Genomic DNA, 24,131 nt, shown 5'->3' with positions numbered 1-24,131 from the left:
AGCGCCTTCCCTAGGGGAAAAAGCAGGCACGTTAAACGGGTTAGAATTAAAAAAAAATAAATAAATAAACCCTCCCATGATAAAAGACAGCTGAGAGCCACGAGAAGCTGTTCCTACCGACCGAGTCTGGGGAGAGGGATGGGCAGAAGATCTGGGGTACGCAGTCCCCAGGGAAGAAATATCAGGGGAGAAATCTGCTCGGTTCACTCAAAACTCAAACGGGAACCACTCAGCCCTGGGTGAATCCCTCAATCTCTAAACCTCAGAAGTGTTTATGGACGCAAGCACAGATTCTAGGCATGGTGCCCTGGGGAGGCCGTCCTTGCAGCATGGCTGGACCACGGGATGCTCATCAGCTGCCCCGGGTGAAGTTTCCCATCCAGCAGGCACTCACACACCTGTCAGTGTGCACTCATTGAGAAAGCCCAGCAAACTTGCATATAAGGCTCAAAGCAAGATCTGCCAGACCCACCTCTGCAAAGTGCTGCACAGGTACAACATAATTCATACAGGTGATTTTTAACCGAAAGAAACGAGTGAGAAGGAAGGAGCCCGCAGGGTTCTGAGGAGGACTCTGTGCCGCCCACCACGCACATCCCAGCACGGAAGGAACGAGACAGAGCCAACCCGCACCTCAACCTCCCGCTGGTTTCTCCTCCTGCAGCTGCTGCAGCTCTGACCACTAGAGGAAGCTGCGACACTGGAGAGCCGGTGGAAATGTTGGGGCGAGAGCCCAGACAGGGACATTGCCGGAGCCGTGTTCAAACTGCTCGGGTCTGTTCCTGCACTTTGCAAAACAGGGGGTTCAGAAGGTAAGAAAGAGTACCGGTTATTTAAAGAGGACGTTGTGAAGTTTCTCACAAAAGCAAGAAAAACACAGAAAATCACTTGTGAGCCTGCAGCTCCCAGCTCCTGGTCAGGGCTGCATGCTGAGGGGCACAGAGCAGCAAGGCTGGATGCTCTCAGAGCAGCAAGTGCAGCAGCAGCAGACATCAGCTCTTCCTTAAAAACAAGACAAGGGAGTTATTTTTCTCCTTTGGACAGGCACAGCAATGCAGGGAGTGCTGTAATGCAGCCCCTGTGTGCGTGCCCTCCTCACCTCTCCTGCTTTTGATATCCCAGCGAGGTTTGGGGGCTCCAAAGTTGCTGGGGGAGGAAAGGAAGGCCCAGAGCAGCCGTGAGCCGTATTTTGGAGCACACGTGTCTCAGAGCCCAGCAGCACACCCCTTATTGCACCAATCCACAGCCCTGGCCCTGTCACCTTGCTCCACAGAAGTCTAAAATGTTCATCCTTTGTCACTTGTCTGGTAGGAGCACTTGGCATAGCATTTCTCACTGGGCTGTGATGCTGCAAATGCAGGTTCCTACTGGAACCCGGCTCCTCCTGGTGCTGCTGGAGCCACGGCAGGGCATGAACTTACAGAGCAAGAGCTCTGTACTTACACAGTTTTGTTAAAGCTTTATACAGTTCACTTTTTTTTTTTTAATGTATACATAAACAATTTCTTCTCTCGCTTCTCCAAATGAAAGTTAAGAGACAGATTTTAGGGGGATGCCCATTTTCCTTCAAAGAAAGTCATTTGGCATAATACAAAAACATATCCCTTGGGTTTCCTTTCTGTTACAAATCACGTAAAAGTTGGCACAGAGAAAAGAATGGACAAGAAGAACTTCCCCAAAAAGGGAACAGTCACTGAATTTAACCATATGGGGCACTTTGGATTCATAGTGCAACAAACAGCAAGTTGAGGATCTGCAGACACAGGTATGGCTCTGTGCACACTTCTGTTGCTTTTCCAGCTGCGTGGCACTGCCCTTCCTCCCAAAAGTGCCACCTTTCAGTACAACATCAGGGCAGCACTTAGAAAAACATCAAAACTATGGAAATGGGGTCTGTGCAGCTCCAAAGCAGGCGATGACTGCGTGCTGTCCTCCTTCACAGCAGCTGCTCACCGACCTCCATGCTGGAAGGAGGAGGGCACAGCCGAGATGGGCAGTGGGACAACCTGCTGGGTGCTGGGCCTCTCCGCTCACATCCCAGGGAGAAGAACAGAAAGCAGAAAGGTGGGACTCCAAAGCGACTCCGGAGCACTTCTGTCTCACAGATACGGCCCAAGGAGGCAAAAAGTAATGCGGGTGAAGCTGCAGCACGTCACCACGCAGAGGGGTGTGGAGGCATGCCCTGCACCAGCAGAGAGCCGACACAGGGCCTCACGTGGAGGCCTGACAGCTCAGCTTCAGCGTCAACAGAAAACTCCACATCAAAGGCCACACATTTACGGAAATTTAGCCCTTCCCAAGTCTGTAGCTGTAGGAAACAAATGACACATTCGCTCTAAACAGGATCAAATATTTCTCATGGACCTGGCCAGGAACGTGGGTGCAGGCAACCACTTTGATAGCGCTCCAAGCCCGGCCACCTCACACCCACCCACCCTCTCTGCAACAGCAAATCCCAGTTAAAAAACACTGAATCACAGCTGCTCTTTTCACTGACGGCAGCCCTACAACGCCAGCAGCTCTGCTCAGACAGAGGGCACATGAGCACACGTGTCGCGCTGGCACCACTTTTGGCCATCTCCACCGGGATGCAAAAAGAACATTTAATAAATAAATCAGTAAACAAATCAACAGTGTTTCTGAACAGCCCCCTCCCAGAAATCAAAACTGGGTACGGTACAATTGAAGGCTTCTATACCCAACCTACAGCCCCTCACACTTGCAGTCTGCCCCTCCTCTTTATAAGCAAAGTATCTTGGGGATATGAGGTTTCTGTGATCACAGTGTTTGTGTCCATGGCTGTCTGTCCTCTTCTATTAGTTTCTAGAGCTGCCCAATCTAAATCGAATCTAAGAAAGGGACAGAAGTATGGGAAGCTTCTACGAGCTTCAAAAAAATAGTGCAGAAGAAGAAAGGAGCAAATTGAGGAGGGAAAGACTGCAGCATGAGCTTCCATGCCACTAGGGACCAGAGAAATCACAAGGCAAAAACTGACTCTGGGGCAGTGAGATGCAGTCAGGTCTCCCCAGAGAAGATCCCAGGCTGCTGGCACTGCTCACGGAGCAGCAGGAATCCAGGAGGGTCAGCCCTGTTGGAGGTGGTATCCATGCAGTGCCAGCGCTACCGTGGGCACCCTCTGCCCCCCTTGCCAGAAAGACAGTGGAACTTCCAGATGGCGTCTTTAAACACCCCATAAGGCTTTATAAAACAAACTGCACAGGAGATGGAGAGGGCAAGACAGACAGATAGAGCAGCGTGAACACCAGCTGTAAGAGCCATCCCATAACACCAGGCAATGGGGCAAACGGGGAAGCAGAAGGCAATGGTGGATGGAAGCCACACCGGGCAACACGCTGAAGGGTGGGTACCAAAGCACAGCGCAGTGCTCGCACCGGGTGCCCTTACAGAGGCAGGTCGGTGCTGTTGTGTCGAGTTTTCCGTGAGGTCCCATCGTCCCTGGGCCGGGCCCGCTGCAGATTGGACATGGCTGCTGTCTTTTTGAGGTCAATCACCGCGTAGGAATCCGTCCGGGGCGCTTCGTGGGAGGCAGCCGGGCGGGCGCGGGAGGCCGGGGTGTTGGGACGGCCCTTGTGAGGCTCAGCCTCCAGCTCCACCTGGATGTAGTTGAGCTGCCGCGGCTGCTCCAGCCGGGGCCGGGGGAAGTCAAAGCTGAAGACGCTGGGCACGCAGCCGCGCTGGGGTTTGGGCAGGAAGGCGCCGCGCCGAAGGCTGCTGCCCCCGTGCAGCGCGGTGCTCTCTGAGTTCACGTAGTTCTGCAGAGGATCCTCTTCTCCAGCCTCGGGACAGCCGTCGGGAGAAGGCGTCAGGGCGTCCCCAGCGTCCTCCTCGCCCCGGCGGAGCGGCTGGCACTCCCACACCGGGGGCAGCGCCGGCAAGTTCTCGTAGTGCAGCAATGCAGCTCTCCGATGGGAGCAGCCGGAGGAGCCCTTGTCCTCGTGGGGGACCTTCACGCGCCCGGCCCGGCAGAGGGACGAGGTGCCGGGGGGCAGCAAGCCATTGAGGTTCTCGTAGACGCACTGGGGCGCAGGGCACTCATCCTCGCGCTCGTTGTTGTTGCTGGGAGCACAGAAGTGCGTCCTGCACTCCCGGTGGTGCCGACTGATGCGCCTGTAGTTGGGCGCGGGACCCAACACAAACTTCACCTCCCCGGGCTGCAGGAAGACCTGGGGATTGCGGTCTTCGAGGGAGCAGCTGCGTTTCCTATGGGGGAAAGGAGGGTGGACTTCAGGCAAGGAGTGCATACAATGTTGGCCCCTCAGCTCCTGATCACCACTGGCTGTGTTCACGTAGGTGTGGGACTGCAAGGAGAGAAGCAGAGGGACAGTGAAAGGAGAAGCAGGAGCAAAGCAGCTGTCAGCAGCTGAGAAACCAACAGGAAAGACTGATGAAGCCGGAGATGAAAGAGTTTCAGAAGTTGAAAAGGTTTTGGGAAGCAAAACTCAAAAGACATTTCTGGATTTGTGGGCTGATGGAGGAGGAAAAAAAAAAAAGGAGTCCAACTGCAGAAGGAACGGATAATCTATCTCACATTTGATGCATATGGCACAGAACAAAAACCAAAGCCACCTGCAAAGTATTTTCTTGAGCTCCTTAAACTTGATGCATTGCAGCGCTCACACCCGCACAGGCTTGCCTGACAATGGGTGAGATAAGATGGATTATGTCAGGAAAACCTCAATTCTACAACCGAGAACAAAGAGCTGAACATCAAAAATAAAAATAAAAGGAGTCTGAATTTGGCTACGCATCTGCAGATCAGATTAGGGGATGCAATAGCAGCTGATAAGGCAATATGACAGACTCGCAGTTAAGCGCCACTGTCAAAGAAATTCAAGAGAATGCTACAGGATCACAGCATCACAGGATGGTTGGTTAGAAGGGTCCCTAAAGACCCCCTGCTGTAGGCTGGGTGCCCCCATCAATCAGGATGCTCAGGGTCCCACCCAGCCTGGCCCTGCCTGCCTCCATGGAGGGGGCACCCACAGCCCTCTGGGCAGCAGTGCCACTGCTTCAGCGTTCTCTGAGCAAAGAATTTCCCCCAGCAGCTAATTTGTATTTCACCTCTTCCAGTTTAAAACTGTTCTCCTTTGTCCTGTCACTGTCTGCCACATAGAAGGTCAGTTCCCCTACTGTTCATAATCTCCCCTCAAGTACTGGAAGGCCCAAAACCTTCTCTTCTCCAGGCTGAACAAGCCCAGCTCCCTCAACCTTTCTTCACAGCAGAGGTGCTCCAGACCCTGAGCATCTCCACAGCCCTCCCCCAGCAGCCCCATGTCTTTCTTGTGCCAGGAGCCCCAGGCCTGGACGCAGTACTCCAGATGGAGCCTCACGAGGGCAAAGCAGAGGGGGAAAACCCCTTCCTCTCCCTGCTGCCACCCCTCTGTTTGATGCAGCCCAAGAGCAGTTGGCCTTCAGGCAGCAAGTGCACACTTCTGGCTCGTGTGCAGCTTTTTGTCCATCAGGACCTTCAGGTTCTTCTCCACAAGGCTGCTCTCAAAGCATTCTTCTCCCAGGCTGTACTCATATCTGGGACTGCCCCAACCCAGGTGCAACACTTTGCACTCGGCCTTGTTAGACTTCATTAGGTTCATGCGGGCCCACTTCTAAAGCTTGTCCAGGTCCCTCCTCATGGCCCCCTTCCCCCTGTCACATTAACTGCACCACCCAGGGATCAAGGAAACCAAATCACTCCACCTAAATAGAGTGCCTGTTTTAGGGAAGCATCAGAGCTGAAATCCCCAAGACCAAAATGAAGCAAAGAGAAGAGTGGCAAAGGTACAAGGATCTCCTGAGCTTTGCTGGAGTACGAGAAACCTTGAATTGCACGGAGCTGCTAGCAAATCAAACTTGTTGTTCATTGCTTGGAAACAGGAGCATTGAGGACATTTGTGTTTACCTGATCGTCAGGCCCAATGAGGGCATGAGTGGAGTCTTCACCCACAGAGGAATGCCTCAGGCTGCTCATGGAGGGGTGGCGGGCTGCCAAGTATGACAGGCTTTCTCCAGGGAAACTGTGGAATCCATTGGCAAATCCTGGGACGCTGTACCCCAGACCTGGGAGAGAATTACAACACAGCATTGGTCCGGTGCAAAAAACAGCAGACTGCATTTCCACAGTGAGCTGGTCCCCAAACTGCACCCTGCAAGTCAGAATCAGCTTGTCTGGAGAAGATTCCTATCACAAAGTGCCTCATATAAATACAAGGGCTAGGCCCTCCTGTTTACATTTATTTGACTCCTAATGGAGGCAGGAATTGAGCAAACCTGAATTCTTCCAGACGTGGTTTCCTTTGGGAACCACCTGACCCCTGTAGGTGCCGCTTTAAAAGGCCTTTTGGCAGAGCTCCAGGTGAACACGGGCTGAAGGGTGACAAGCCAGTTGACTACTGAAGGGCTTTTTTGTTGCTGTTGCCTTGGAAACAAAATACCACACTGCAGACAAGTGGGGCCTTAAAATAAACACGCTGTACGGGGCTCACGCAGGCATAAAGACACAGGTCAGCAGCAAGGCAGCATTCGGGAAATATCTGTGGCCTGCGAAGGGCAGTTTTACACGAGCTGCAGCAGGCATTGCCACATGGGCTGAGGGAAACTTACTGGTGGGGGCCTGGGGGGTGCGGGAGTGCTCCCTCTCTGTAGGGTGACTGTTCCTGGTGATGACAACAGGCTCCTCCACAACGTTGATGCTGTTACACTGCATCAGGTCCTGGAGCAGATTGAAGAGCTCCTCCGCTCTGGAACATTTGAAGGCAAAAATCCCTGCAGGGTAACGAGGAGGAGGATCAGAAAAGCAAGAAAGCAATTCTGGCTTTAACAAGGGGATATGTAATTCTGGGCTGTAAATGAACTGGCAGTTTTGATTTCTTTTATTGTGTTTAACATAATCAACCCCTGAAACTCACAGCCACATGAGAACAACTAACATCTGAGTGGATTATTGCATCAACATCACCACGCAGTGCCAAGACTGCCATCTGGCCCAGCAGTGCACCGCTGTAAAAACAGAGCACCCCAATTATCTTCTGACACTCAGCGCCGGACAAGCAGAGGTGTGAAAGATACAAGCGAACCGGTTTTGTTTTGTCTCTAATCTTCTATTTCAGCTCCCCTGGCACAGCACCCAGCTCTCACTGCCAGGGGAAAGGCTTTCCAGGGACTGGTGGGAGCTGAACTGGGCCCCGTGGGGTTTCTAGGCAAGGAGGAACAGGAGTGTCCTACTTCAGAAATGCACTGAGTTGAGCAGCGTCTCTCCAAGCAAGCAGCCCAAACCAGAGCTGGTACGTGCAGAGCTGAGCAATCCCACACTGCAGCACACACACACACACACACACGTGCACAAAAGCCATAGCAACGAGGATGGCATGGCAACAACAGTTGCTACTCCAAAAAATAACATTCAAAACATTCCAACCAAAACACAGCTAGATCTGCCTCGTCTAAGACAGCATCAGGAAGGAATCCTCCAAATGAAATTAACTGAGAAGACAAAAATCCCACAAGGAAGGGAGAAAACCCCTCACAGCAGTGTCACCCCACTGGCTTCTGTCTGCGTTACGACTGGCCAGCACGTGCCTGCAAAACGTGTTTAACACATGAGGAGCAAACAGCTCTGCTTTATCCATCACCCCTGCCTGGGCCTAAATAAAAAGCAAAACGCATTCACAGCAGAATTCTAATCCCTAACCCTGCATAAGGCAAAGCAGACAACCTATTCTCACTGCTGAAACACAATTCCAGAAGAGGAAAAGCCCAGATATTAAGAAGGATCATGCGGCACTACAGAGCAGCCCTTCACACAGACACAGTCGTGAAGAGTCCCTGTGGATGAGGAGGAGTCTACAAACACATCAACAGAATGAGGTAACAAACTCCTCCTGCTCCTGGGATGCACACACCAAGAAAGTGCTCAGCTAAAAGAGAGGCAGACTGGGAGGGGAGCTAACAGGCACCGTAGTAAAACCATTCCCAGTGCTGCTGATGACTTGGCACAGACCCCTGGGTGACTCACTTCCCTCTTCTGCGCACAGCATCCCCGTGCATAAAAATCAGTACAACACAAAACTCTTTTTCCTTTGCATTACAAAGTGCTGCCAGGCACAGAATAGAACGCGTGAAGCAGAAATAACACCAACCAGGCTGAGAGAATGTGCTGCAAAAACAAATCATGTTTAAGCCACTGCTGCTACTGATGTACGTTTGAAAGCTCTGAGGAATAACCAAATCTGAAGAGGGGTCTGGGAAAAGGCGCAGCTGATGTCCTTTCATTCATTCCCAGAGTTAAGGGAGGCTGAACAAAGCTCTAGTCCTGCAGAAGGTGCTTCCTAGCCGCCCATGAAACACAGCTGTGGGCTGCTCAGCGCCTGCTACCAAGCCTGGAGCTGGGCTGTAAGCAACACTGACATTAAATATGTTCCATCTGTTGGAAACTTCAGCTCAAGCATGGCTCATCAATTAACCTCCCAAGTGCCCAGGCACTAGCAAAATGAGACCGCTAGGCTCTGAGCCACAACAGCACTCTCATTAGCGTTTTAATTGAGATTATCAACTGCATGTGCATGCACACGGTGTTCAGGGGGCACCAGAGGCTGCATGAACAACCATCAGATGTTCGTCAGTTCATCAGATGCAGAAATGTGGGAAGCCACAAGCAGCAGCTCACTTCTGGGAGCAGAACCCCCAGGAAGCAGCCAGCACTCACCCTGCCCCGTGTGGCAGCGACGGCCGCTCTCGAAGGAGAAGAGGTTGGAGTCGTAGCCGTAGCGGCGCAGGCAGAGGTAGGGCCACCTGACTGCATCTCTCTTGTGAGTGTGCAAGATGAGCTCTGTCTGCGTCAGCTCCATCAGCCCAGCTCCCAGCTCGTTTCCTTCATCGTCCACGTTCGTTACCTGCAGAAGCCACGCGGCTCGCACCAGGAAGCTCGGTGCGTTTGGGAAAGGGGAAAAAAAAGCCCTCCCACAAAGATCTGGTAATTCCCATGGATTTCCCCTTCATTTCCTGAGATGCCTTTTTCTCAGCTGAGAATTCACTGCTGGCAGAAAGCGCAGAGCCGGCAGGCCTGGAGGCTTCGTGCTCAGCAGTTCAGCTGATGTGTCTCAGCACAGACACTGGAACACAGCCCTGAGCAATAAAAGGTTTCTCTCCAGTTCTCCATTTCCTTGCTCAGGCTGAATCTCAGCATAGAGGAAATTTCTACTGCAAATACAAAAATATCTGCAGCAGAGGGTACTTAATTAAAAACAAAACAAACAACAAAAAAAACCCAGCAACATATTTGCAAATCTTATCAAGTGAAAGACTTATCTGCAAGAGCAGCTCTTCTTTGCTTTCATGCCTAGAGCCCAACCCTCGCTGGGCTTTGCTAGCAGTGAATGTTGCCACAGATTCCATAATGGGGATAAAGTCCAATACTGACCTTAAATTTGGTGGGGTGGTTGTCTGGGATGTTGTCTCCACACAGACAACTGCAGCAGCTCCCCATGATGCCAGCAGGAGAGGTAATCCCTGGGGAAAGGACACAGAACAGAGAGCAATCAAATTTTCAGACCAGCTCCTCCCAGTCCCTGCCAGCATGCAGCATTTACAGCCCATACCCTCCTGGGTGCCCTGCATGCAGCTCAGCATGTTTGGAACTCAGACGTTTTTGGCCTCACAACGCCTTCCTTCCCCAGTGAATGGACTCTGTGCAATATAAGCCTAATTAAAAACAACAGCTTTCTTACCATTAGGCAACTGGTTGTTTGGGTTTTCGGAAGGCGAGAAAATCCCACTGCCACTGCCCCTCTGTCTGCTCTGGGACTTCACGGTGACCAGGTGTCAGAGCCACCGAGAGCACGAGGGAAACGGCCCCATCTTCCACCTGGCCAGAAAGTTACAGTTCAAGAGGTAAGAAAACAAAGAAGAATAAACACGTGGGGAAGGGATGGTGCTAGGAATGTCTCCTCACACGTCACGGGAAGGAAGAAGGCACACTTTGTGCTCCTCAATGAATATAGATCATAATTCCGCTCCCAAAATGCACAGCACACTTCAAGCAGACATCAGGGGTTCCGACGCACGCTTTGCAAGGCCTCTGCAAATTGTCCCTCTTTGCCATTTGTTCCCATTTTCTAGCAAATGTACAGCACTGAGATGAAAGAGCAGACACTGGAGATGGAAGCACGTGCATCCCAAAAGGCAGAGACCAGCAAGTGCTTTTAAAGACATAGCTTTGGAAAAAAACACATCTACAAAGCCTAAAACTAAGAGATGTTGATTTCTCAGCTTTGGGATTGTACCCAGGAGCGGATGGAAGGGCAGAGAGCAGTGAAGACTCAGGACATGTGACATCTGCTGCTCAGGGATGGGAAGATGTCTTCATTAAGGTCCTTGAGAGTCACAGCCCTATCAGCAACTGAACACAACCACCGATCTGTTTCAGACTTTGAAAACTAACAGATGCCAAGGAACACAAAAATTCAGCCACCTGCTTACAGTCAGTGAGTGCGAGCACCGAGCACGCAGGAATTACACACCCAGTAGTGAGAAATCAGGGCGACTCTGAATCAATCCCAACAGACCCACTCCCACTCCGGAGCACTGGGTTCAGCAGCAGGTGAACACGGGAAGACGTCACGCTCTGGCAAGAACAGCTGACAGCCTCTGCATCCAAGGCCTGACAGGTACCCAGCCTGGCACCACAGCAGCACATACAACAAAAAGGCTGTTGGAAATCTCCTGCTCTGCCACACCGGAATTCACCTCACCAGTCCCTCTGAGTCAAACAGTGACTCCTGGGGCCACATCCCTGCGCAGCTGCAGAGGCTCCCCTGTTTGGTTCTCGCATCAAGCCACAACCTACCGACCTTCCCTGCAGCTCCACGTCACCCTGTCTGAGCTCCGGCCCTTCAACACCTCTCTGCTGCATCCACATCTCGCAAAGTCCTCTAGTGGGGGAAGGCTTGGCGTGGGGCAGGCTGGAGCTGTCAGCTGCTGTCACCCAGCACATCTCCGCCGCTCTGCATCCCGGCACTGCGTGGTTTTATTCCTCACCGACCTTCAGCACCGATCGCCGATCTCCGATCTGCTGCCGACTCCTCAGGCCAGTTTCTGGGAGCTGCCATCCCATCAGTTCCCTCACGGAAACAAAAACCCCACAGAAAACACGTTATCCTTGCCCTCGTTCTTCTTCGTTCCCCTCTCTCTCCAGTGCTCCCTCTGCCCTGCGAGGGCTCTGGGATGGAGAGCCAGCACCTATCCTGAAAACTCACTGCAGCCAGCATGAAGGCGAGGAGAAAAAGCAGAGGGAGAACCTTGAAGGGGGGCTGTGGGGGCACCAGGCTCAGCCCTTCGCTCAGCCCCCCCCCTCCAAGCCCCGTAGGGCCCCACAGAAACACAGCGAGCACCGGAACCCGGCATGGGGATGGGGGGAACGGAAGGGGGGGGGCAACGGGGCAGAGGGGAAACGGAGGACAAAGTGGGAACTCGGGGAGGGCTAAGGGGTCGGGGGAGGGGTGCAGCGGGGGGCACGAAGCGGTTATTGAGGGGGGACACAAAGGGGTTTAATGGAGCGGGAGGACACGGGGGACCTGCGGGTGGGGCGAGGGGACGCCGCGGGAGAGGAGGGGACGCAGCACGGCGGGCAGCGGCATCGGAGCGGAGCGCTGCGCTGCGGGACGAGGCCCGGCCGTGGGTCGGTACCTGAGGCGCTGCCCGGCTCCGCCGTCCGGGAGCTGAGGCCCGGGCCCAGAGCTACGCGCCGGGCCCGGGCCCGGCCCCTGCCCGGCCCGCGGGCTCCGAGCTCCGGGTCGGGGACCGGGACCCGCCAGCGCCGCGTCCCCCAGCCCGGGCCGGGGCCCGCCGGGAGCAGCGAGTCCGCCGGCCGCAGCCTAGAGCGTCGCGCTGGGAGGACCCCGGGCGGGCGGGCACACGGCCGCCAGGGGGCGCGAGAGGTTCGCGGCGCCAAGACTGTGTGGGCGGGGCTGAAGGGAGGGGCGGGGTCACGTGAAGGGCGGGGTCACGTGGAGAGGCGGGGCCGAGAGAGCCGGGGTACGGGGGGGAGCGGGGGGCGCTATGGAGGGGGTCAGCAGCAGAAAAGGGTTCGGAAATAAAAGGACCGATGGATGGGGGGGGCTGCCGTGGCAACCGGAGGGGATGGGGGGGCTCAGAGGGGCCGGGAGCTGCGTGGACGTGTCGGTGGGGCTGGAGAAGTCGCTGCCCTCCCAGCACGCGCAGCCGGCGCTCGGGGGGCCCTGCGGTGCCCCCTGAACAGCTACTCCAGCCGCTGCCTCCTGCGCGACGCCCCGCCTGGCGGCCCGCCGTCTCCTTATCTGGACTTTACCCATCACCCCCCCCCGTGCAGCCGTGCTGAGGGTTGCGGGGCCCTGGGGAGCAAAGTCCTCGCCAGCGACCGAGCGGAGCGGAGCTGTGGCACTGAGGGCCCCCGGAGCGGGGCTGGGCCCTGTGGGGTCCCTGGGAGTCGCCACTGTGCGGCCCCACGGTGGGTGTCGGGGGGTGTGGGTGTGGGACCCCTGTAACCTCACACGCACGCTCCTCCTTCCCCAGCCCGGGGGATTTTTTGAGAAATCTCAAAAATCGGGGATACAAAACACGATAGGGCAGGAACCGGAGCGCTGCCCCAGCCCAGCTCGTACTCCGATTCCTGACCCGATGCCATCGCCGAAGCCGCGCTCAGTGGTTTTGGGAGGAAAGTAGGACATCCCGGCTGCCCTCCGGCTGAGAGCCCGGTGAGATCCCCGCGGAGGTTCCCCACCTCTCCGCTGGGGCGTAATGACACCTCCTCTCTTTTCATGAAGCTTCAGCTCTTTCTGATGTAGGGAGGAAAAATACATCGCGGCGGATCATAAAAGCCATCCAAACGCCGACCTGGGGCGAAGCGGGGCGTGGATGCTCGGAAAATGAGAGGTGGCAAGAGAACGCGATGCGATGGGAGCGCGTTCCCTGCAGGGTTAACCCTCCGCCAGCCCCTGCCCGTCCCCTCCCTGCTCCCTGCCATTGGCTGCCGCTGTGGGTTTAGGCTAACGAGCCTCTAATTGGGACCCCGGCTGACACGGCTCCAGTTTCCTGGGCAGGCAGATCGAAACAACAACAAAAAAAAAAAAAAGAAAAAAGAAAAAAGAAAAAAAAAGAAAGAAAAAGGAAAAAAAGGAGGGGGAAAAAACACAAATAACAACAACAAAGCAAAGGGAACACTGCCCCGGCTGCGTTTGGATATTGGATGTTTTCCTTTCGTTTTGCGAAGTCCGCTCGACTCATTGCTCCGACCCGACGGGACGGGACGGCACCGGGCAGGTAGGGGGGGTCCCGCGGGGCTGGGCGGGAGCTCAGCAACGGGGGGAAGCGGATGGTTTCCACGTCCGGGAATTGTTGCGGGGGAAAAGGAAGGGTGGAAAGCGGCGCGAGGGAGAGGGAGGTCGGCCGGTTCTTTGCGGGGAGGAATCGGCGGTGGGAGGGCGGCTCCAGGGGCCTTTGTCTTCGGGAAAAGCGTCCTCGGACGGCGACGTCCTTCGGGAACCCCCCGCCCACTCTCCGGCTGCAGGTGCGGGGCGGAGGGCGGCCCCGGGAGTCGCGGCTCCGGACGGCCGTTGTGCCGCGGGGTTCCTCCTCCGCGCGCTGGGAACGGGGCGGTGCGGGGTCGGCCGTGACGGCGCGGAGCGGTGCTGGGGCTGCGCTCGGCACCGCGTTAAGGCGGGGTAATGGGTCGGTACCGCTCCGAAATGCCCCGTTATGGCACCGGCCTGTCCCCCTGCCGGCAAACAAGCCGCCGTGCCCCGCCGTTCCCTCCGCTCCCTTGGGTGGCAGAATGGCACGCTGAGCCCCCCCCCCAACCTGCAGCTCTGCGGGGCTCCGATGGCCCTGGTGGTTTCTGTGCTGTGACGCCGAGCATCGGGCTGCTCTGCCAGCTCGGCCCCGCCGTGCTGCAGGACGAGCTGCTCCGGCTCACCCTGCCAAACGTCAGCTTATCTCACCCCCGGAGAGATGCATCTTTATGGCTCTGCATCTTTATTTCCATGTATATTCGCTGCAGCTGTGTTGATGGGAGCTGAAGCACAAACAGGTTATCCCGTGGGTGAGGTGTGCATACAGAGCCCCTGGGAGCTGCCGGTGTTTGGGGTGTTGGAAGGGGAATCTGGTCCTTTTGGCAGTGGCCAGCTTTGTGTTTCCTTGGGGCCGTGGAGCTGTTTGGTGCTCTGGGAAAATGGGGTGGAAGTGCCTGGAAGTGGGGCTGCCGCCGTGGGGAGGCAGCCTCAGGATCCCAACAGCTGCAGCAGGCACAGATCAGCTGCGCTGTGTTAATGGTGTGATCTCCGCAGGGAGAGGTCCTGGAGCCCCATGTGCTCCCACAACAGGATGGAGACGGGCTGATCCCAGGGAACTGAAGGGGATTAAAATTCTTGTGTATTTCAGGGAGCTGTGATCCCTTCTCCAAGGCAGGGGCCTCTTGTGGGGTCACTGGGGCGGGCGGTGCCAGTATTTGCTGGGATGGCTGTTTGCAGCCCCATGAGCAGCAAAAAGCTCCGAACAGGCAGGGCTGAACGGCAGGGACATCAGCCGTCCTTTGGAGCAGGGCTGAACGGTGACAATTTGGAGAAAGCCCCGGGTTGAGGGGCTCCAAAAGCTCGAGGGCACTCCATGTGGTGGCACTCGGTTCCTTCTGGAGGGACAGCAGCTCCGTGTGAGAAGCAGCTTCCCAGCTCTGTGCTGAGAGCATCCCGCATCCCTCCGTAGGGAAGGGTGATGTGGGACCGCCTGGAGGCAGAGAGGAGGGCAGAGGGGATGGGAGCAGAGGAGACGGACCTGTTGGGGCTGCCCGGCTTCTTAGCATGGGAGGCGCGTATGGCTGTCACAGTCTGCAGCTAATTACAGGGACCTGTCTGCAGCCCAGACGGCTGCCAGCCATCGTAATCACATCAAACTGGGATGGGCTGGGCTCTTTTGCACGGCCCCATTGATTCACAGCCCTGTCCCCAGCCTTACCCCAGCGGGCTCCTGCTGGCCAGCCTTGCATGGGTAGGGCCCAGTTTGCTGCGTCCGTGGGGCACCCTGGGGATCCAACAACAGCAGATCAGCCGTGCAGTTTGGGATCTTAGCAAACAGAGCAAAGCTTGGGAATGCCATCTATGTCCCATGGGAGGGATGCATTACCCACAGGGATTGAAGGCAGCAGCAGGGTTGGCACCCCGCACCCACGGGTGTTTCAATTCAGCACCCCAGGGTCACAGCAGCTCCATCCCAGCCGTGGAGCTGCGGCTGTTTGCTGATCCAACACCACTGGTGGTCCTTCATCAAGCTGGCACCTCTGTGGTCTGCGAATGCACAGAACTGGGTCAGGTGTGTTCCTCCAAGCAGCAATCTGTAGCCATTCTCAGCATGCAGCCGGCCTGCCTGAATGCTGGCAAGGACATGCAGAGCCCAGGGAGTAAGCCGCCCTTCTGCTTTATCCCATTGACTGCCAATCTGCCGCGTTAATCATTGACCCCGGTGCACGGCTGGGAGTCCTGAGCTCAGAGCCGTGCACGTACATCCTGGTGCCCTGGGATGCTCTGCTGCTGGGGCAGAGCTGCGGGAAGGCCTGGAGCCTCCGAGGGCTGAGGTTACCGACCTCCGTGCCCACAGCTCTCCGCCCTTTCCTGGGGAGCCATTTTGAGGGGGGTGTCAGCCCTCGGGCAGCTCTTGGGCGGTGCGAGCACAGTGCAGAGGTTCCCACAGCGAAAGCCCCGGGCTGCTGTGCGGGGAGCCCCAGGAGCCGCCGCATCGCTTTGTTTTGAAAAGCCGAGGCAGGAAGGAAGAGAGCGGTGACAAACGCTGCGTGGGGAAGGGACGGGACGGGTTCGCACCGCAGAGCCCTGAGCCAGGCACGCCGGGCGAGCAGGAACAGCGGCTCGGGGCAGAACAATAGCAGCCCGGGGGGAATAAATTATTTTCCACCGAATTGGGCGAGACCTCGGTCTCCTCCCACTGCTCCGCTCAGGGACAGGCCACTAACCCCGGACTCAGCCGTGCTGGGAAAGGGCTGGCGGCAGCTGCGGGACATCTCCCACTGTGGATGAGCAAACATCAAAGTGCGGCTCTCCCGGAGCTGCCCCAGGGTGAGCACAAAAGCCCGCGGTCCAACCTCCCCTCCCCACAAGCCTCCCGACATCCTTTCCTAGCGCTCCACGTCCGGCAGGCAAAGCCCCCGTCGCAGGGCTTATTTGTAAACCCGGAGATCGCTGCAGAGACTCAGCGAAGAGCCTCGATGTCCCCGCCGCGCTGACCCAGCAGGATGACGCCTCCTGGGGACAGACTTCTCCGCGCCGTGCCGAGGTTCTCCCGCAGCTCCGCTCTTCTCTCCGCAGCTCATGTCCCGGCCGAGTCCCGCATGGCCGCAGCGAGACGAACCCCCCCCGTGCGGCACCGCCACCGCGCTCCCCCCGGCCTCGTCCGACAGCGACTCCGGCTGTGCCCTGGAAGAATACCCGGAGCCCCCCGCAGAGCCCGCGGCCCCCGAGGTGAGCAGCTCCGACCCCGAGGGGCAGACGCGCCTTTAGCTGAAGCGACGCCGCTTCATCCCCTCAGTCACCCGCCTGTGTTTCCCCAAGGTCCCCGCCGGCTTCGAGAGCCGCCCCACGGATCAACCCCGTCCTGCCGGCCGGAGCCTGCTCCGTGTCAGAGCCCTCCTGCAGCAGCTGCCGCCTCAAGACTGCGATGTAAGAAACGCACGCGTTTGCTCGATGCCGCCCTCCCCCCGCTCCGCTCCCGCGGGTCCTTCACCTCCACCTCCCGCGCAGGAGCGGTACTGCCCCGACCTCGAGGAGGAGGAGAGGAAGCAGCTCAGGGCGTTCAGCGCCCGCCGCCGACGGGACGCGCTGGGCCAGGGGGTGGCGGTGCCGGTGCCGGGCTCCCGCCACGGCTGTCCGTGCAGGAAGGTAAGGCCGCTCCCCGACGGACAGCGCGGAGCCGCCCCCGAAACGCAGCCTCACCGCGACCCCGTGCTTTGCAGTGCGGCAGGAGGCTGAGCAAAGGAGACCCCGGGATTGCGGCGTCGCGGCTGGGAGAGCAGCTCTGGCACCCGCCCTGCTTCTGCTGCCACGTCTGCCACCAGCCCCTGGTGGACCTCATCTACTTCCAGCAGGATGGAAGGATCTACTGCGGTCGGCACCACGCCGAGCTCTTTCGGCCTCGCTGTGCCTCCTGCGACCAGGTGGGCACCGGGCGAAGAGGTGCTTTGGGCTCCGTTGTGCTGCCATTAGGTGCTCCTGTGCTCTGCTGGCAGCTGCAAACGCAGCAGGACGAGCCAGAGGAGCTCCCTTCCTGCACCCCAGGGATCCCCATGCCTGCTCCAAAGCACAGAAAAGCATGTTCTGGGTGGTGTATTCTGTGCTTATGGGATGGTTTGTTTGTTCCCTTCCAGCTGATCTTCTTGGAAGAGTGCATCGAGGCTGAGGGCCGGCGCTGGCACCCGGAGCATTTCTGCTGCCTGGAGTGCGACGCACCGCTGTGCGGGCAGCGCTACGTGATGCGGAGCGGCCAGCCCTGCTGCCGCAGCTGCTTCGACAGCCTCTTTGCCGAGCCGTGCCAGGCCTGCGGGGAGCCCATCGGTACGGCCGTGCTGCCAGGGGGACAGGTGGGCTGTGGGAGGCCCCCCCTTAACCTGTGATCCCCTCGTAGGTGTCGACAGCGAAGAGGCCACACACCAGGGTCTGCACTGGCACGCCTGTGCTGCCTGCTTCTGCTGCAGTCTCTGCCGAAAGCCGCTGCGTGGGCAGCCCCTCACCGCCCGCTGCGGGCGGCTCTTCTGCTCCGAGAGCTGCAGTCTGGGCCGGGATGCGTCCTCTGCTGCCTCCACCACCTCCGATTCCTCTGACTCGGCCTTTGTCTCGGCACCGTCCCCTGACTCGACGCCCGTCTCCAGAGCCAGCCACGCCACCAGGGCTGGGAGCACCGCGGCAGCTGGGGGCTGCAGACAGCGGGTGGAAGGGGCTGGTAGGGGACCTGAGTGCTCCACTTGCAAGGGATTGGGAGGGAAATGGAAGCAAATCCAGGCTCTGGGTACTTCACTGGGGGTACAGCACGTGTGTGCAGCCCAACTCAGGGCTGTAGCAGCAGCTGTGGGCTCCCAGCCCACATCCCACATCTGAGGTTTGGTTGGGACAACCCTGTTTTGCATCCTGGGACAACCCCTGCCGAACAGGCAACTGCAGCAAGGCAGGCTCAGCCTTCTTCTCCCATACCCTTCATTGCTTTTTTTCTTCCAGAGGTGCTACCAGATCAGGCCTCTACACATCCTGCGTTCAGGAGCCCAGAGGACCACGGAGCAGCTGTGGAGAGGAGCAAGGATTCTGTGTGCACAGGGATGCTGGGAGCATCAACCAGCCACCCCTCCAACGTTCAGCCCTGCACAGAGGGTCACTGCAGGCTTCTGGGAGGTCCTGAATGCCGAATACTGCCAGGGGATGGAAACCCACACTTCCAAGTGGGTCGGCCCCCTGCCCAACCCGGCCTACATCTGGAGGACATTGACCCACAGGATATCATGGAAGAGGACGATTCCTGGTGTCCCACCTGCTCTTCATCCTCAGACTCTGACTCGGAAGAGGAAGGTTTCTTCTTTGGGAAACCCATCCCCAAGCCCGGGATGAGCTCTGTGGGCAGGGAGCCCCAGCGCCTGGAGCGGGCAGGGCGCAGGATGGCGAAGCTGCGTGGCAGCAGCAAGCACTGCAGCGTGTCCTAGCGCAGGGACGCTCGGTACGCAGGGGGCCCCAGGCGCTGCAGAGGCTGCTGGGAAGGTGGCACTTTGCGTGGTATTGAAGCAGAGGGGCAGCGGCTGGGGGCCAAATGCACAGGTGGGGGGGGAGAGGGGGAGAGCACCTTGTATGGCGCTGCCATCCTGCCAGCACTTGCAGTGGTCTCAATGCATTGCAAAGACTTTTTAGACACAGCCCAAGGCGGAGGTGGCGGGGGGGAGGGAGAAGCTGCTGGGATCTTTGACGAGCAGATGCTGGCAAAGCACGGCCTGCAATGCCTGCTGGCCTCTCCCTCAATTAGGAACAGGTAAAGCGAGCAGGGAGCAGAGAACCAGCAGCCCGCACTGGGGTATGGTCTGACTGCTGTCTCAGGCAAACCCAAGGCCCCAGAGAGCAGCTGTGCTCTGGGAGGGCAGCCAAGGACTTAGGACACGGGCAGACACCTGCATGGCACCTGCTGCAGGGATTCCTGCCCAGACTGGCCAGGAGAGATCTGGCCACTAGGGTCAGATCCAGATGCCAGGTGAGAATCCCTCACTCATAGAGATAGCTTGGAGGAGCAGAGCTGATGCTGCCCCGCATGGGGCTGTGTCCCCTGCTGCTGCAGGGAGGAGACCAGCGGGGCAGATCTGCCACCATGATGGACGATGCTCCAACAAAGCTCAGCCAAGGCCTGAATACACAAGAGCCAGCCACACCTGGCCTGTTTCTCTCCAGCCTGGGTTTGCAGCAGCATTAACTGTGGTGCTGGAGAACCGTTTTTGAGGGCAGCTGAGGGGCCCCAGGGAAGGACCGAGCTGGGGTGTCACCGTGGGACCCCTCCCTGTGCCCACTGCCCCAGCAGAACAGGAACGGAGCAACAGCAGTGCAAAAATAACTCCTTTTTATTTATGAACACAAGAACAAACCACAAATTGTAAGAGAACATCCATGAAAAACAAGAACAGAATAAAGAGAGCTCCCCCCTCCCTCCAATAAAACCATCTCCTGTCTCTAAAATATAGGCCTACGTATGAATCCTATCTTGCCCACACTCCCCAGTTACTGCCTACAACATCAGCCCCAACCTCCCTCCCAACTCAGCCCCCTCCAGCCAACCCCCAACCCCCCAAGAGGGCCCACGGCAGCACATCCCTGCAGCCCCAGCGCAGGCTGTGCCAGCACAGCCCCACAGCTCCCTCCTCAGCAGCTGGGGTGCGTGGCATCGTAGTGCTGAATGAAGTCCTGCAGCTCCTTGAGGAGTTGGTTGCGGAGCTCGCTCAGGTTGGCTCTCAGCGCCTTCATCAGCAGCGCCTCCATGGAGGGCTCCTTCTGCAGCAGCATCGCGGACACCAGGGCAAATTGGAGGCAGAAGTCGTGGTAGCCCTGCGGGGAGCGGCGCGGTTCAGCACGGGGCAGCCCAGAACCTCCCCGCCAGCGGCACAAAGTGGTTCTTTCTTCCCTCAGAGTGTCCCAGAGGCGGCAGCCTCTCCCCGCAGTGCTGTGCTGAGCTGCCCCACGGCTCGCCGCCACCCGGCTCTGCTCCTTTCCCCCACAGAATCACAGAATTGTAGGGGTTGGAAGGGACCTCCAGAGATCATCGAGTCCAACCCCCTGCCAAAGCAGTTTCCTACACCAGGTCGCACAGGTCGGCATCCAGGCAGGTCTTGAACATCTCCAGAGCAGGAGAATCCACCACCTCCCTGGGCAGCCTGTTCCAGTGCTCCGTCACCTCACTGTACAGAAGTTCCTTCGCACATTGGTGCAGAACTTCCTATGCTGCAGTTTCCGGCCGTTTCCCCTTGTCCTGTCTCCACTCACCACTGAAAAGAGTCCGGCCTCGCCATTCTGCCCCCCAAACCTCAGATACTGATAGACCTGGATCAGGTCCCCTCTCAGTCTTCTTTTCTTGAGGCTGATCAGACCCAGTTCACTCAGCCTTTCTTCGTAAGAGATGCTCCAGGCCCCTCACCATCTTTGTGGCCCTCCACTGGACTCTTTCCAAGAGAGAACCCTGTGGGTTCTGAAGCTCCCAATGGCTCTCCTGCCCACGGCCGGTCCCGCTCGCCCTCGCCTGTGCCGGGACTCACCTGCTCGATGCTCTCCTTCTTGGTGAGGATGGCGGTGGAGCGCAGGTCCGTGCCGGAATGTGCGGAGCGCGGGGGGCGGGGTAAGCCCTGGAAACCTGCAGCCTGGGCGGTGGAAGAAGGGAGGTGCGGTTGGACGCCTGACGGGGAGAAGGCCTGGGCAAGGGAACGGGTTGGGGCTGGCAGCACCTTGGAACTGCAGGCTGGGGACCAGTCAGCCTGGGGGGAACCTGCTGGGACCCCGCCACCTTCCCCCACGTGCACGAGGCGGCCCCTTGCTTCCCACTTCCACTGCAGCCCAGGAGCCTTGCCTTCAAGAGCCGAGGGTCCCGCTGGCTGATTTCCCTTCCCCACCAGGCCACAATTCGGCCTCCCTGCAGCACCCTGGTTTGCTTCAGTGCAGCTCGACTCCTGGCCTTGCTCATGCTACAGCACGTTCTCAATCTCCACGTTCTTTTTTTGGCCTTTCTCCGCACGGACTCCCATTTATCAGCCTCTCCTGAAGAGCCAGCACCAGGGCTGCTGTGGGCTCCGCATCCAAATAAAGCAAGGCTTTACCCCCAGGACGTAATCCTGTGACTGGGGACGCCACAGAGGAACTCCCCCCGAGGCTCCTGGCCTAGATTAATGCTCCTGGGCCTCCCTGCAGGTGCTTCCCAGAGACACGCGGGCACCATTCTGGCACAGTGCACAGGGCAGGGCTGCGCACGTACCAGCTCTGTCCAAGCCCAAGGAGGCTGCCCACTCCTGGCTGGTGCTGCTGCCTCAGTGCAGACACTGGAGCCGGCCGTGCTGGGCTGTGTGCTGCTGGGCTCTGCAGTAACTTCCAGCGGGATCTGCGAGTGTTCAGATTGGTGAAGGCCGCAAAGAAGCGGTGGGAAGGCGCCCAGGGGATGAAAACAGAGGCTGTGTGAGAACAGCGGGAGCCAGCACTGCAAGCTAATGCTGCTGCCTTCAGGAAGGGAAACCTCAGGCACTCTTCTCCCGGGAGGAAACAGCACAGAGTAGTGCAGCCACAGGCTCAAACCCACCCCATCCCAGGCAGCCACCACCTCTGCTTCACCAGCAACACGTGGCAGACGCTGTCATGCTTGAGAGGGCAGGCAGAGCTCAGCGTGTGCCTCCAAAATGGGGCCAGCACTGACAGCCTCAGCAGGCTGCAGAGATAATGGACTGTGCGGATACAGCTCAGCACTTCCACTAGCCTCAGGGGCGCTTTGGCTGCGTGGCTTTATCAGTGCAAAGCACTACAGCTGCATTTCAGAGTCCACACAGAGGCATTTGGATACAGCCCGGGCAAACAGAAGAATGAGGTTCATGGAGGGGACCGCAAAATCCCACCTTCCCTGGTGGCACGACATTTAGGCAGAAAGAGGAGACAGATGCATGAGCGCGTACCAGCTCCAAGCCTTCCTCCTCGCTGGTGCTGGATGTCTCCGAGGAGACTGGCTCCAACTCCAGGGCACAGAGCTGCTCGTTGTCTGCAGCTCCCTCTCCTTCGGGCTCAACCTGCAGACACGCAATAGCATGAGGCAGGGATGAGCTGGGAGACAGGACAGGCAGAGTGCTGAAACCCAAAGGAAACCGGGACATGCGCAGCCCAAGAGAAAAGTCAGGAAAACATCAGGCTGCTCCCACTTCTGTCCAAGAGACACCAAAGTGAAGAGTGAGAGAGAGAAGCGAGGTGTGACACAGGTGGAACGGATCCCCCGAGCTGGGCGGCTCCCCGGGTGAAAGTCTCTCCATCTGCACTCGGGAAAGAGGTGCACACGTACTGGCTTTGCTCCTGCCGCTGGCTCCTGCTCTGCTGCCTGGGGGTCAGTGCCCAGGCTCTTCTCTGGGCTCTTCTCTGCATGCCCGGGCTGTTGCGGCGCCTTGCTGCTTGCCACCAGCTGGCCCTGGGGGAAATCCTGCTGGTCAAGGCCATGGCAGCACCAAGGGATCCATGTGGCCGTGAAACTGGAGTCAGCACGGTGTACTTGGGGTACAAACCCACCTCACCCACCTGCTGCTGGCTTTGCAGACTCTTTCTGCAGGCAGCAGGTGACTGGGGAGCCGTGAGCTGCTCTCTGACCCCTGGCTGGCTCTCCGGGGAGCAGGACCGAGAGGGCTTGCAGGATGGACGGTAGCCTGCGGAAACACAACAGCACTTAATAAGCAAAGTGCCAACCCTCCCCACGCAGATGCTGCTGGCTGCACACACCACAGAGGGGTCCTGGGCAGCAGCCAGCGCTGCAGCAGCACCAACCTCGGGAGCTGCGGGGAGAACGGCTGCAGTCTGCTGTCTCCTGCTGGATGGGCCGAAGGAGTCGGTAGCGTCTCCGGCGTGGGCCATAGTGGCGCCGGGGGAAGCAGTTGTCCCAGGAGGCTTCTTGCTCCCTGCAGGAGCAAAGGCAGCCCCAAGGGAAATTCAGACTGGCGAGGATCTCTGGTGCAACCTCCCACCTTCAGCAGGGTCAGCTTCAACGCCGCGCTGCCTGGAGCACTGTTTAACCCCCTGCACCAGCCTGCTGCCCGCAGCCAATTGCTGTGCGCCACAGCTGAGCCAAGACCTGTTTGCACATGCAGCACAGCTCCCCCTCCACCCGAGACCCCAGAAGGGACCACCACTCCTCAGCCAAGCCACACGAGCTGTGCTCAGCCCACCCGCAGCAGGATGTATAAGACAACCCCTTTCCAGCCACTGCCCCAGCCTCACTGCGGGCACCCACCATGGGAATCCAGCAGGACGCTGCTCCTGGCTGGGGAACTCAGGCTGGGCCAAGAAGTCCCGGTGACGCAGCTGTGGTATCTGAGGAGAGCAGTGGTTTACACACTGAGCAAGTAAGGAGACACGCCAGCTGGCATGAGGGCAGCCCATCCCAGGTGTCACGGCCACCGCCATTCCTCCCCAGCCTGCCTCCCTCACCGGCTGTAAGTCCATGACAAACATTACTTTATGGCTCTGCTGGTCCTCTCTGTACATCCAGGGAGGTGGTGGCACATCACGGTTCTGGGAGGACCGTATCCAATTCTCCTCATTCTGGAGGATATCAGCAGGGCCAGGGAAAGGCCTGGGCTGCCTGGCACTAGGCTGCCAAAGCAAACCGCAGCAGGTGAGGCCAGAGGCTCATTTGGAGCAGCAATGCACCCTGCAGGCTTCTAGGGAGATACTGCCTGTGCTCTGTGCTCCCCTTTCCAGTTCTCCTCTTCCCAATGGAATCCCACCCTTTGGACAACCCAAATTTGAAGGAGAACCCCAACAGCTCTGCCCACACCCCATCTCTTACCAGATGCATTCTTCCCCTGGCTCTCCAGTGCTGCTGCTCCCACAGAGGATCGC

The 24,131-nt window shown here is 58.0% G+C and overlaps 3 protein-coding genes across 16 annotated transcripts; 1 reads left to right on the top strand and 2 right to left on the bottom strand.

Annotated features, from left to right (window-relative positions):
• Positions 1-3,173: 3,173 nt before the first annotated feature.
• FRS3 (fibroblast growth factor receptor substrate 3) lies at positions 3,174-11,775 on the bottom strand. Of its 11 annotated transcripts, none has more exons than XM_042833680.1 (7): positions 11,698-11,775; positions 9,741-11,132; positions 9,434-9,522; positions 8,720-8,906; positions 6,619-6,780; positions 5,918-6,075; positions 3,174-4,319 (listed from the first exon to the last, which is right to left on the bottom strand). In XM_042833680.1, exons 3-7 carry the CDS (start codon positions 9,497-9,499, stop codon positions 3,402-3,404), a joined length of 1,491 nt encoding a protein of 496 aa, XP_042689614.1. In that variant the 5' UTR covers positions 9,500-9,522; positions 9,741-11,132; positions 11,698-11,775; the 3' UTR covers positions 3,174-3,401. The 11 variants fall into 11 exon arrangements, with proteins under 11 accessions (XP_042689614.1, XP_042689615.1, XP_042689618.1 ...); XM_042833681.1 differs by lacking the exon at positions 11,698-11,775 and having other exon boundaries at positions 9,741-9,877; positions 9,965-11,532; XM_042833684.1 differs by lacking the exon at positions 11,698-11,775 and having other exon boundaries at positions 9,741-10,144; positions 10,533-11,532.
• Positions 11,776-12,432: 657 nt separating this feature from the next.
• PRICKLE4 (prickle planar cell polarity protein 4) lies at positions 12,433-19,742 on the top strand. Of its 4 annotated transcripts, none has more exons than XM_042833820.1 (9): positions 12,433-12,496; positions 12,834-13,308; positions 16,356-16,508; positions 16,599-16,706; positions 16,788-16,925; positions 17,000-17,200; positions 17,411-17,597; positions 17,668-17,982; positions 18,255-19,742. In XM_042833820.1, exons 3-9 carry the CDS (start codon positions 16,359-16,361, stop codon positions 18,728-18,730), a joined length of 1,575 nt encoding a protein of 524 aa, XP_042689754.1. In that variant the 5' UTR covers positions 12,433-12,496; positions 12,834-13,308; positions 16,356-16,358; the 3' UTR covers positions 18,731-19,742. The 4 variants fall into 4 exon arrangements, with proteins under 4 accessions (XP_042689754.1, XP_042689753.1, XP_042689752.1 ...); XM_042833819.1 differs by lacking the exon at positions 12,433-12,496 and adding an exon at positions 12,503-12,743; XM_042833818.1 differs by lacking the exon at positions 12,433-12,496 and having other exon boundaries at positions 12,503-13,308.
• A 2,314-nt stretch (positions 19,743-22,056) lies between these two features.
• LOC122168294 lies at positions 22,057-24,112 on the bottom strand. Its single transcript, XM_042833476.1, has 8 exons — positions 24,079-24,112; positions 23,745-23,882; positions 23,521-23,600; positions 23,058-23,188; positions 22,806-22,939; positions 22,448-22,707; positions 22,208-22,352; positions 22,057-22,155 (listed from the first exon to the last, which is right to left on the bottom strand). The coding sequence occupies exons 1-8, from the start codon at positions 24,085-24,087 to the stop codon at positions 22,057-22,059; spliced, it is 996 nt and encodes a 331-aa protein (XP_042689410.1). The 5' UTR covers positions 24,088-24,112.
• Positions 24,113-24,131: the final 19 nt, after the last annotated feature.

Source organism: Centrocercus urophasianus, unplaced genomic scaffold, assembly GCF_019232065.1.
Source record: "Centrocercus urophasianus isolate 14NV4802_14NV808 unplaced genomic scaffold, USGS_Curo_1.0 seq_42, whole genome shotgun sequence".
NCBI classification, from domain to species: Eukaryota; Metazoa; Chordata; class Aves; order Galliformes; family Phasianidae; genus Centrocercus; species Centrocercus urophasianus.
The sequence above is the reverse complement of the archived record's forward strand: the minus strand, read 5'-3'. Positions and strand labels throughout refer to the sequence as shown.